Source organism: Muscardinus avellanarius, assembly GCF_963383645.1.
Source record: "Muscardinus avellanarius genome assembly, chromosome: 5".
Lineage (NCBI taxonomy): Eukaryota > Metazoa > Chordata > Mammalia > Rodentia > Gliridae > Muscardinus > Muscardinus avellanarius.
In genome coordinates this window covers 75,825,553-75,838,244 of record NC_137790.1, presented here as the reverse complement: position 1 = coordinate 75,838,244, position 12,692 = coordinate 75,825,553, and the positions used below count along the sequence as shown (strand labels likewise).

Genomic DNA, 12,692 nt, shown 5'->3' with positions numbered 1-12,692 from the left:
GAGGTCAAACAGTAGGCGCCTGGCGGTATCCAGCCTGAAACAGCAATAAAGTGATGTTTCAGCGGCGCCCAGAGCCCCCAAGAAGGCTATGTCTGGCCAGAAGCTCCACGTTTCTCCCTCTGCAGAGTCCCCGGCCCTAAAAGAATGTCACCATCTGAACAGCCCTTGGTGAATCCAAATCCAGAGGATGGGGTAAGACGGCAACAGCAGCTCCTATAAAGGGAGCCCCCAGTACCTAGTCTGACCAGGTGGGCAGAACCGAGGCCACTTCCCTCCAGTGAGGTGACAGCAACACCTGGCTTGCCATCAAAGTCTTTTTGACCAGACATATCCTAGCTAAGGGATGCCCAAACAACAGAACGTGAGGCCAGCCTAATACCAGTTAAACTTTTGACAAGGGAACAAGTACCAAGCTGATGTTACCAGTCATGTAGCTAGCTAGAGAGCTTGCAACTCAGCTGCAGCTGCCCAATGCCATGTGAAGTAACAAACTGGTTTTTGGTTTTCTTCCCCTCCCCCCTTACAGTTTTAATGTTATGTAATGTATTTAAACCCTTATTTAAATAAAACTTGTTTTCAGAAAAAAAAAAAAAAAAAAAAAAAGAATCCTGGAGGTCGCCGGGCAGGTGGCACACACTTGCAATCCCAGTATTTGGGAGGCTGAGACAGGAGGATCGCAGGTTCACAGCCAGCCTCAGCTACTTAGTGAGGCCCTCTGCAATTTAGTGAGACCCTGTTTCAACATAAAGAATAAAAAACAGGGTTGAGGTTATAGCTCAGAGGTAGAATGCTCCTAGGTTCAATCCCTGGTACAGAAGGAAAAAAAAAAAAAAAGAAAAAGAAAAAAAGAACCAAACCCTACAACCCTACAAAACTACAAATTTGTTAAAACTGAGTTTACTGTTTTATCTCAATAATAGTATGGGGGAAATTTTAGCATCAATATAAGGATTGAGCTGAAAAGATTTTAACTCTATTATTTACTTAGGTACTGGGGATTGGATCCAAGGGTGTTCTGCCTCTGAGCTACACTCCCTAGCCTCTAAAAAAAAATGTTTTTTTGAATAATCTCTCACTAAGTTGCTAAGAGCTTTACTAAGTTGCTAAGGCCGTTCTTGAACCTGCAATCCTCTGGTCTCAGCTTCCCAAGTACTGAGATCACAGGCAGTGCTACCATGCCCCTCTGCTCTGAAGTGTTTTGTTTTGTTTTGTTTTGTTTGTGGTACTGGGGATTGAACCCTAGGGCACTCTACCTCTAAGCTACAGATACAGCACTATTTTATTATCTGTTTTTAAACATGCTCTGAGATTTTTAAATAAACATTTTATTTGGCGGAAGCTAAAGGTAATTTTTGTGGGAAAACACTGGTATGAGCTTGTCCAATTTAATGTAAAAAATAAAGTGAAATTAGATTGTTATTAATAAACTTTACCATGACCATCTTATTATCTCTAAGGTCCACATTATTGGCCTAGACATTTTTGCCTTTCTGAGACCTTTTCCTCTGTAAAATAAAAAAATAAAAATGACATTTTATGACTATGTTCCACTCCAGGAAACACTGGGAATTCCTCACCGCCTGTCAATAGAAATCTCAGTACAGTCACCTCAGAAGTTTCTAGGACATCTGCACCAAAAACAATATCAACAGCACCAACACCCAGCACCTCTACTGAGGAAACATCTTCATTTTCTCAGAACTACAGGACTCAAAGCACAGAGACAACCCAGGAATCCCAGTCCAGCTCCTTCACATGGGAGACCACATCACCTCTTCCAGCCTCTCCAAGTGGAACGTCACTGACAGGGACTGATTCTAGGGAGAATTCCCTGGCAGGAGAAACAACCACCTCATCCTCTTCCAGTGTCAGCAACACACCCCCATCAACATCACAGACACTCACTGAGAAAACCTCCACAGACCTCAGTCTAGGAGACACAGGGGACACATCACTGACTGTAACCAGAAATCTAACAACAGTCACTTCAGAAGTCTCCAGCACAGCTGGACCAGGGCAACCAACAGTACAGTCATCTCAAGAAACAGCTACATTATCTCAGAACCTCCAGACTCAAAGCAAGGAGACCATCCAGGTGTATTTTTCTTGCCCCTACACACCAGTGAGCACATCAGCTCTGTCAACCATCCCGACTGGAAACACGCTGATGATGACTGTTTCTCTGGAAACATCCCCTCCCAGTGAAACAACCACCTCATCATCTTCTAGTGTCAGCAAAACACCCCCATCGACCTCACAGGTGCTCACTGAGAAAACTTTCACAGGGGACACATCACTGTCGGCCACTGGAAGTCTCAGTACAGTCACCTCAGGAGTGGCAGTGGCAGAAGCATCAAAATCATTATCAACAGCACCACCTTTCAGCACCTCAGAGGTAGATGGAGAAACACCTACCTCTCCTCAGAACCACCATACTCAAAGCACAGACATCAACCAGGAATCTCCGTCCAGCGCCAACACACAGGTGACCACATCAACTCTTCCAGCCTCTCCACGTGGAACTCCATCGACAGGAACTGATTCTCAGGCGACTTCCCCGGCAGGAGAAACAACCACCTCATCTTCTTCGAGTGTCAGCAACACAACACCATCAACATCTCAGGTGCTGTCTGAGACAACCTCCACAGACTCCACTTCAGGAAGCACAGGAGACACATCACCGACTGTAACCAGAAGTCTTACTACAGTCACTTCAGAAGTCTCCAGCATAGCCAAACCAGGACAGCCAACCGCACAGTCATCCAGCACATCTGCCCAGGAAACATCTACATTACCTCAGAGCCCCCAGACTCAGGACACAGAGACCACCCAGGGATCTCCATCCAGCACCTACACACAGGTGACCTCATCTATCCTGTCACCCACCTTGAGTGGAGATACTCCGATGGTAACTGTTTCTTCAGAGACAACCCGTCTACGTGAAACAAGCAGCTCATCCTCTTCCAGTGTCAGCAGCATGCCCCCAACAACAATGAAAGGGCTCACCATAACAACCTCCACAGACTCCACTCCAGGAAACACAGGGGACACCTCATTACCTGTCACTGGAAGTCTCGGTACAGTCACCTCACGGGTATCTGTGGCATCTGCACCAACAGCAATATCAACAGCACCAACATCCAGCGCCTCTACTAGAGAAGCATCTACCTCTCCTCAGAACCACCAGACTCAAAACACAGAGACCACGCAGGAATCTCCATCCAGCACCTACACACAGGTGACCACATCAACTCTTCCAGCCTCTCCACCGACAGGAACTGATTCTCAGGCGACTTCCCCGGCAGGAGAAACAACCACCTCATCTTCTTCGAGTGTCAGCAACACAACACCATCAACATCTCAGGTGCTGTCTGAGACAACCTCCACAGACTCCACTTCAGGAAGCACAAGAGACACATCACTGACTGTAACCAGAAGTCTTACTACAGTCACTTCAGAAGTCTCCAGCACAGCCGAACCAGGACAGCCAACCGCACAGTCATCCAGCACATCTGCCCAGGAAACATCTACATTACCTCAGAGCCCCCAGACTCAGGACACAGAGACCACCCAGGGATCTCCATCCAGCACCTACACACAGGTGACCTCATCTATCCTGTCACCCACCTTGAGTGGAGATACTCCGATGGTAACTGTTTCTTCAGAGACAACCCGTCTACGTGAAACAAGCAGCTCATCCTCTTCCAGTGTCAGCAGCATGCCCCCAACAACAATGAAAGGGCTCACCACAACAACCTCCACAGACTCCACTCCAGGAAACACAGGGGACACCTCATTACCTGTCACTGGAAGTCTCGGTACAGTCACCTCACGGGTATCTGTGGCATCTGCACCAACAGCAATATCAACAGCACCAACATCCAGCGCCTCTACTAGAGAAGCATCTACCTCTCCTCAGAACCACCAGACTCAAAACACAGAGACCACGCAGGAATCTCCATCCAGCACCTACACACAGGTGACCACATCAACTCTTCCAGCCTCTCCACCGACAGGAACTGATTCTCAGGCGACTTCCCCGGCAGGAGAAACAACCACCTCATCTTCTTCGAGTGTCAGCAACACAACACCATCAACATCTCAGGTGCTGTCTGAGACAACCTCCACAGACTCCACTTCAGGAAGCACAAGAGACACATCACTGACTGTAACCAGAAGTCTTACTACAGTCACTTCAGAAGTCTCCAGCACAGCCGAACCAGGACAGCCAACCGCACAGTCATCCAGCACATCTGCCCAGGAAACATCTACATTACCTCAGAGCCCCCAGACTCAGGACACAGAGACCACCCAGGGATCTCCATCCAGCACCTACACACAGGTGACCTCATCTATCCTGTCACCCACCTTGAGTGGAGATACTCCGATGGTAACTGTTTCTTCAGAGACAACCCGTCTACGTGAAACAAGCAGCTCATCCTCTTCCAGTGTCAGCAGCATGCCCCCAACAACAATGAAAGGGCTCACCACAACAACCTCCACAGACTCCACTCCAGGAAACACAGGGGACACCTCATTACCTGTCACTGGAAGTCTCGGTACAGTCACCTCACGGGTATCTGTGGCATCTGCACCAACAGCAATATCAACAGCACCAACATCCAGCGCCTCTACTAGAGAAGCATCTACCTCTCCTCAGAACCACCAGACTCAAAACACAGATACCATGCAGGAATCTCCATCCAGCACCTACACACAGGTGAGCACATCAACTCTGTCAACCACCCAGACTAGAAACACTCTGATGGTGACCAGTTCTCAGAAGACTTCCCAGGCAGATGAAACAACCAGCTCATCCTCTTCCAGTGTCAGCAACACCCCCCCAACAACACCAAAGGAATTCACCATGACAACCTCCACAGATTCCACTCCAAAAATCACAGGGGACACCTCACTGCCTGACACTGGAAGTCTCAGTACAGTCACCACAGGAGTTTCAGTGACCCCTGAACCAAATGAAATATCAACAGTACCAACATCCAGCACCTCAACTCAAGAAACATCTGCATTTTCTCAGACCCACCAGACTCAACGCACAGAGACCACGGGGGAGCTAAACACCAGCAAACCAGCCTCCTCATTTCCATACCCCACCCCAGTGGTCACAGCTTCTACTTCCTTATCCACAGCAAGTAGCAGAAGCAGTTCAGTAAGTACTTCTGGGGAAATGTTCATTTCAAGTATAATCACCAGGTTCTCCCCCACTCCCTTTGCCGACAACCACAGCACTCGGTCACCAACTCACTTGCCACCCACCTCCTTCAGAGGTGGTACTACCACAGGAACCACGGGAGTGACATCTGTTTCTAGCACTTTTCCCCCCACCGTGTCTCATGTCCTAACAATAGGGAGATCCACTGAACAGTCAAACCCAACCTTTCCTAGCAACTCTCCTTGGGAAGCATCAGCTATTTCCCACATGACTAAAACTCAAACTCCAGGAACCACCAGATCATCCAAAACTGTCGCCTTGGCTTCCCAGGTGACCAGCAGCTCCTCAGTAGCCACCTTTCATCTGCTTCGCCCACTCTAAGTGGACGCACATCTCCACCAACTGAGGACCACACACTGTCACCTTCAGGCACCAGCGCTAACTTTATCCCACCCCCAATCAGTGACAGCCACAGGGCCCAGTCAATAGTGCCAACTTTGTAGTCTGCGACTACTGATAAGCCACCATCCTCCACTTTCACAGTGGGCATTTCAAGAATCCCAACCCCTGAAACTGTTCACACAGCAACATCTGCTATCAACCCGAGAACAAGTCCAAAGTATATGGCTCCTACAAGCCGTCAGAGCAGCACAGTTGATTCTACACCAACTTTATCATTTCCACCTACAAACCTCCCTTTGAACAAGACTACTCCTAAATCTTCTTCAGCATCTAAGTCTACTACTCTACAGCCATCCCCAGGCTTCTCTTCCTCTGGCCCTACTTCCTCTAGTAGCATTGGCACAGAGCAGACCATACCACATCGCTATACTTCAACCAGCAATCCTTCATTTTCTCAGTCAGCTCCTGCTCCTGTGACCACCTGGAGCTCCACCACCTTGATCACAGTTGACACCTCTCCTCCTACTGTGACCAGCACATCCTCGGTATCCAAGGCGTCCTCACGCCCCACGGGGAGGACTGAAACATCAGGTGGGTATAGAATCCAGTATCTCCATCTCTTACAGTGGCCTCATTGGCTCAATTTAGCATGGAGGAGTGTTCAAGAATGGTCGGTGAATCAGTATTACAGGCTAGGGCTGAGGTCAGGTTCCCCAGAGGATAAAGTGAGTGAGGGGTCCATCAGACGACAAGCTCACCATGCCCTGGGCCCCAGCAGAAAACTGCTTATGTGGTGAGTGATATACTACATTAGCAGTGTACACTAGTAGACAGACAGAGGGTGTGAATAGTAGACAGACAAGATTTCTAGTGATCTCTTCCGGCTCCTGACTTCTTTGAGTCTCTTTGACTTTTCTCTGACTATAGGACCCACTTCTGTATTCTTTCTCTATGTCCAGGAATGGTCACAGCCTCCCCTAGGACAAACAGTTGGGGAAGCACAGCAACATATCCACCCTCCACAACCTCTCTGACTCTCACAACCTCCGCTCCCAGCACATCCACAGGCTCCAGCCCGACAGCTCCCACGTCCCCTGTCACACCAGAGCAAGGTGAGTGGGAGCCTCGGGGTGGGACCTCGCCACCTGCCCCTAAGCTTGATGTGGAGGTGAAGTTGTGGTCACTGGACAGAATTTCCAAATGAAGGGGCTTGTGTTGTTGAGGGAACCAGTGCTCTGGGTACTTGGACTGCCCCATCTGGGCCATGGGAAGTGCAGAGGCTCCCCACATTTCCTTTAGAGGGGTAACGCAGCTGAATGCTCAGTGCTTGCTCACAGTTCCGGCTCTCTTGGATCAGAAGGGCCTTACAGGATGGGCATGGTGGCACTATGCCTGGAATTCCAGTACTTGGGAGGCTGAGACAGGAGGATTGTAGGTTTGAGGACAGCCTTAGCAATCTAGTTCGACTCTCAGAAACCTAGTGAGACTGTTTCAAAACAAAAAATTTAAAAAGAGCTAGGGGGTATCATGGAGGTAGAATGCCCCTGGTTCAATACCCAATACTAAATGTGTAAGTAAGTAAGTAAGTAAATAAATAAATGCCTTACAGGGGATGGGGAGATAGCACCAGAGTAGGGCTCTGAAGTTGGCTTTGTACATGGCCCTGGGCCAGGAGCAGGAGAAAGGGAAAGGATCATGTGCCATTCATGACTGGACAGATGGATGGTCCTATGGGTGCAGCCTTAAGATATGATGCCAAGGGCAAGAGCAGCCTAGGGGATGCTCTGGGGTCTCTCTGAGCTGGAGTGAAGGTCGGGGCCCACACGACTCCATCCTCTTCTCTGTCTGGCCCAGGCATTCCTCTCTTCCCCTACGGCGGGAGCACTGGAGACCTGCAGGTGACTGTCACGACTGTGGACTTCACCTCGAGGCTCTTCAAGCCCCAAATTGGCTTCCCGCTCGGCTCCTGTCTGCGGGATTCTCTCTACGTGAGTCTCCTACTGCAGCCCACTCAGCAGGACCACTGGCCTGTGCTCTCTGGGCCCTGCTTCTCTGTCTAGCTTGGAGATGGCTCCGTGACACCGAGAAAGGGAGAATGGAAGCTATCTTTGTTGGGCAACCCCTTTGCATTTACAGCCCTCTTAATGTCAGGCACTAGCTGAGGAACACAGGAAGCGAGGCTAAGCTTCCTTCCTGGTGGGGACGCCAATGTCCTTACACTCGTAAAAAGAGAGCAGTGCCTGGTCAGCTCACCGCCGCCTTCACAGGACCTTCCTCTGAACAGGCAGCTGTACTTGGAAAACTCAACCGGTTTGAGTGCTGTTACTGCTTTCTGTGATTACTTCCTGAGTCTCTGGTCTCTGTCTCCATGTTGTCTGGGAGATGGCTCCAACTTGGACCAGGCCCCTGTTGCCCTCAGGGAGGGACCTCATTCAGGATGTAGGAACGCAGCACTAGGAGCAAGGGTGTCAGTTCCTTTAGCCCTGTCTGGTGGGTGACGGGCTCTGGGTTGGGGCTGAGGGGATTTACTCTGCAGGACTGGGCTAGAGCTAAGGGTCTACCACTGAGACAGGACACAGCCCATCACCCTCAGACTCAAAGACTGTCCTGAGAATGAAGAGTGTTCATGAGGTTACTACGTCAAGGGCTCTTCCAGAAGTCTGGGGATAGATGAGGTCACCTTCCGGGGTTGGTTGACATCTCTGACCTTCTGCCCAGAGAGGCCCTAGGGGGTGACACTTCTGAGAAGCCAGCCCTAGGCTAGGACATCACCCACCTCCTCCCTCCCCAAATGATAACCAAGAACCCTGGTGCTCAGTTCACAGATGACGGCCTGATCATTTTTCCGGAATCAGACCAGCTTATCTTCTATCCCAACCCACCCCCAGGAGGCTTCACAGGACGGGAGCCTGTGGCCATGGTGGCTCCGTTCTGGGCTGATGCTGACTTTTCCAGCCACAGGGGAGCCATATTTTACCAGGTGAGCCTTTCAAAGCCTGAAAGTCAGGATCCCCCACCCTGCAATCTGCCAAGAAAGACAAAGGGTCACACAGAAGGCACTGGGAGTGGTACTGCCATCGCCTCCTGGGTTTGTGCGGGCAGGAAGGATGCTGAGAAGGAAGGGTAAATAACTCAGGAATACCCCAATCTGACCGTGGGAAGACCTGCAGGAATGCGGTTGGCAGTTCAGGATTTGATTTGATATCAGGCTGTCGAGGGTGCATCCTAACAGCCTGAGTCGAGCAGGGCTCCTCCTGTGCTCCCGGTTGGAGCAAAAATTCCAGCCAGTGGAAGCATGTCACGAAGGCCACTGCAGCAAATGCGTCTTATGCCTTTGCCACCAAAAAGGCACTGCAGGGGCTCCGAAGGTGGAGACAGGTGTCTGTCCTGGAGGACCTGCCAGTCAGACGTGGGGAGGTAGAGACGGGCATGCCCAGTCACGCCATCTGAGCCCTTTTGAGCTAAGAGATACATGAGTTCAAGTCCAGAGGCCTAGAGTTTCTGGGCTGGGACCTGCTCCCCCCTCCATGTACCCCAAGTTTTCCTGCAGTCCAGATTTGAATCGGTCTTTAGGTCAGAATATCTCATTATAAAATGCAGCCCGTGATAGGAAAGGCAGGATGGGGCACCAAGGAGAGCCAGATCCCCAAGCAGGAAGCAGGGGACCTTCTGAGCTGTTGAAGAGGACCCCTATTTCCTTGCTCTTATCTGCCTTCTTTTCCTAGGAGTACGAGACGCTCTATGATGAGTCTAATCCACTAGTCCAGCAGGTGGAGATCTGGATTAATAAGTTCACAAAAACTTGGAACTACAAAGCCAAGTGGACCCTTAAAGTCACGTGGGTCAATGCCCACGCCTATCCTGCCCAGTGGACCTTCGGGGTGAGTGGACCATGGACAGCTCCCTGTGAGCCTTCTGGGGTCAGACATCCTAGAATCCCAGGTAGGGGCTACTCCTCTAGACTCATGGAAAGATTTCTGATTATAGCAGTCCCCACCATGGCACAGTTTGCAGAGCACGTGCCCTGGACCAGGCTGACTCAGGCCTTTCTTACATGATGTCACAGTAGCCCAGCAAGCCAAGAACAGAAAATGACACTTTGGTAAAAAAAAATGTCTGGCCATTGACATTTTCATATAGCTTAGTCAACTTTTTGCCAGCTGACTACTTACAGACAACTTATAAAGAAAAGAGGTTTATTTAGCTCACAATTCCAGAGACTGAAAGACCAAATAGCACAGCACAGGCTCAGCAAGGGCCACCTTTAGCCTACGTTACGTCATGCATGACCAGCATGGTAGGAGGCTGAGGGAAATGATTATATGTCAAACTGGGACCAGAGAGGATGAGGGGGCAGGCTTGCTCCGAGTGTGTGTGTGTGTGTGTGTGTGTGTGTGTGTGTGTGTGGTGTAATACTGGGGATTGATCCTGAGAGCATTATACATCTGAGTTACACCCCCAGCCCCTTTTTATTTTTTGTTTTTAACTGGGATCTCACTACATTGCTGAGGCCAGACTCAAACCTGCAATCCTTCTGTCTCAGACTCCCAAGTACTTGGATTACAGGCACGCGGTTCCATGGTTGGCTAGACTCACTCCTTTATAGCAACCTGTCAAGATAATTCAAAGGGTTACACAAAAACTGCTGATGTCCCCAGTGACCTAAGGACACCCCACTCAGCCCTATCTTTTAAACATTCCAGTACATGTCGGGGGTGGTGGGGCACACTTGTAATCCCAGCACTTGGGAGGCTGAGACAGGAGGATCGCACAGGTTCGAAGCCAGCCTCAGCTACTTAGTGAGGCTCTCAGCAACTTAGTGAGACCCTGTTTCCAAATAAAATATAAAATAGGTCTGGGAGTATAGCCTGGAGGTAGAAAAGCCCCTGGGTCCCATTCCCAGTACTACACACAAAACAAACAAACAAACAAATAAATAAATATTCCAGTACCTCTCAATACCCTGAGGAGCAAACCTTAAATATACCTTTAAGGAGATACAATCAAACTATGTCCAAAACCATAGCTTGGCTCAGCCTGATATTATTCACATTTTAGAGATGGGGAGGACAATGGTTAAAGAGGTTAAGCAATTTGCTAAACTTATCAGCCAACAAATGGTAAAACCAGGCTGGGAGCCATGCTTTCTCTGACCCCAAACTGGCTATTTAACACAGTACTCTGGGTTCATTCCCCAGCACCAAAATAAGTAAGTAAAGTCACTTCTGTCTTCATTCACTCAACAAAAAGTCACTGATTACCTACCTTGGATAAGGCACATGCTTTCCGAGAACCACCCTCCCGCAGGCCCTCCACACCGTGGAGGGCTATCTGGACAATGTTCTTTTTTTTTTTTTTTTTTGATGGTACTGGGGTTCCTGGAAGCCCTTCTACTTCTGGGCTACACTCCCAGACCTATTTTTATACTTTTTTATTTGGAAACAGGGTCTCTTAAGCCAGCGCGGCTGGCTTCGGACTTGCGTGATCCTCCTGTCTCCGCCTCCCAAGCACAAGCGTGCGCTGCCACGCCCGGCTGGACAATGTTCTTAAACTAACTGAGCCTCTCAGTGCTTTGGTGTCTTGCCTAATCTCTCAGGATCCTGAAGTTTTCTCTTACAAACCCTCTTCTAAATAGATGGTGACCATAGCCCTTATTTCTGCTCCCTGGCGGGGGGTGGGGGGGGGAAATAGTCACAAAGAAGGAAAATCCACAATGGTGCTGTGACACCCACAGCAAATGCCACCCTACCCGCTTGCAAACTTGCCAGCATTTTGAGCCCTGGCCTTTGCTCTAGGTAGACCCAGAAGAGGTGATGCGCATGTGGGGGCGTCAGGGAGGAGACCCCAGACCTTCTTAGGCATCCCTATGTTTGTCCCCATCAACCTCCAGACCAACACCTACCAAGCCATCCTCTCCACGGACGGGAGCAGGTCCTACGCCCTGTTTCTCTACCAGAGCGGTGGGATGCTGTGGGACACGAACCAGCACCGGGGCAACCGGGTCCTCATGGGCTTTACCAGGTAGGACGGGAGTGGCTAGCATGTGCTCCCATCCCTGGGACGAGGCGTGGCCCTTCCTCGCTGATGTGTTGGACTCACGCCGGCTCTACTTCCCTCAGCGTCTCAAGTCTAGCTTCTGGAAAGATCCCCGATTCACCCTGCTGTCTTTCCTATCTCAGTCTCTGTGCACCGCGATAATTTTGGCTTTGATTTCCTTGATTTCCATTGATATTGGTTGACCTCTCTCAACTCCTCAAATACCATAATAACAGGCAACATTTAGGCACTACATTTCATGTACATTACTTCACTGATTATCAAAATCTCCCCATGAGGTAGATACCATTTATGATGCACATTCTACAGAAAAAGGAATGGAGAGGAAAATGGGTAAGCAGTTTGCCCAAAGTTAGAGTTAGGAAGTGGCAAGGTGGGGATTTGAACCCTGACGTCTGAGGTTGGAAACTGCCTTCCTGTCTTCCTGAGAATTCCCCACCTACCCAGGGTAGCCGGCCACTTGGATGGAGCCAGAGAGTGGAGGGAGGGGGCTGGAGATGACTGTGGCCTCTGACCTAACAGTTCCCAACCTCATGATGGTGTGTGGCAGTCCATGGTGAAGGTCACATGTTGTTACTGATAGTTGCTGCAAATAGTTTTCTCTTACATCAGGCCGTGTGCAGGCCGCCCCATCATTACATCATTTCCACTTGCTTTCTGATGTGCTGTGAAGGAGAGAGGAGTGGAGTTACTGTCCTAGCTAGCAGTTTCACACCGTCCGAGTAGACCCAAAGGAGGTGTCACACAGTGTGTGTCGTGGAGGAGCAAGGATCGGGGGTCAGTGCTCTGTGGCACACCCTGGAGCGAGGGTCAGGCTGCCGCTCCAGGCTTCCTGTGCCCGGCCCCCACTGAGGACAGTGGTGGTGGCAGCGGCATTGTGTTGGGGCCTTTCTCGGTTCTGAGAGACTGACGGGTGTTACTGCACTGAATCCTCACAGTGCTGAGGTAGATGCCACCACAATCCCTTTGGCCCAGATGTAAAAATGGGGAATCAGAGAATAAGTACCTTGCCCACAGTTGCCAGGCTAGTAAGGAATCAGCAGTTGTCTCCATGACTGTC

At 49.9% G+C, this 12,692-nt stretch overlaps 1 protein-coding gene across 1 annotated transcript in view; it reads left to right on the top strand.

Annotated features, from left to right (window-relative positions):
* Nucleotides 1–4,687: 4,687 nt before the first annotated feature.
* The window catches only part of MUC4 (mucin 4, cell surface associated), a gene marked incomplete at both ends in the record, with an annotated part of 30,393 nt that continues 22,388 nt past the window's right edge, over nucleotides 4,688–12,692 (top strand). Inside the window, 7 exons of the mRNA XM_080696537.1 lie at nucleotides 4,688–4,720; nucleotides 5,151–5,170; nucleotides 6,632–6,687; nucleotides 7,430–7,563; nucleotides 8,394–8,555; nucleotides 9,301–9,456; nucleotides 11,466–11,596. Of these exons, the coding sequence (XP_080552663.1) occupies nucleotides 4,688–4,720; nucleotides 5,151–5,170; nucleotides 6,632–6,687; nucleotides 7,430–7,563; nucleotides 8,394–8,555; nucleotides 9,301–9,456; nucleotides 11,466–11,596 (692 nt within the window). The remainder of the gene's footprint in view (nucleotides 4,721–5,150; nucleotides 5,171–6,631; nucleotides 6,688–7,429; nucleotides 7,564–8,393; nucleotides 8,556–9,300; nucleotides 9,457–11,465; nucleotides 11,597–12,692) is intronic.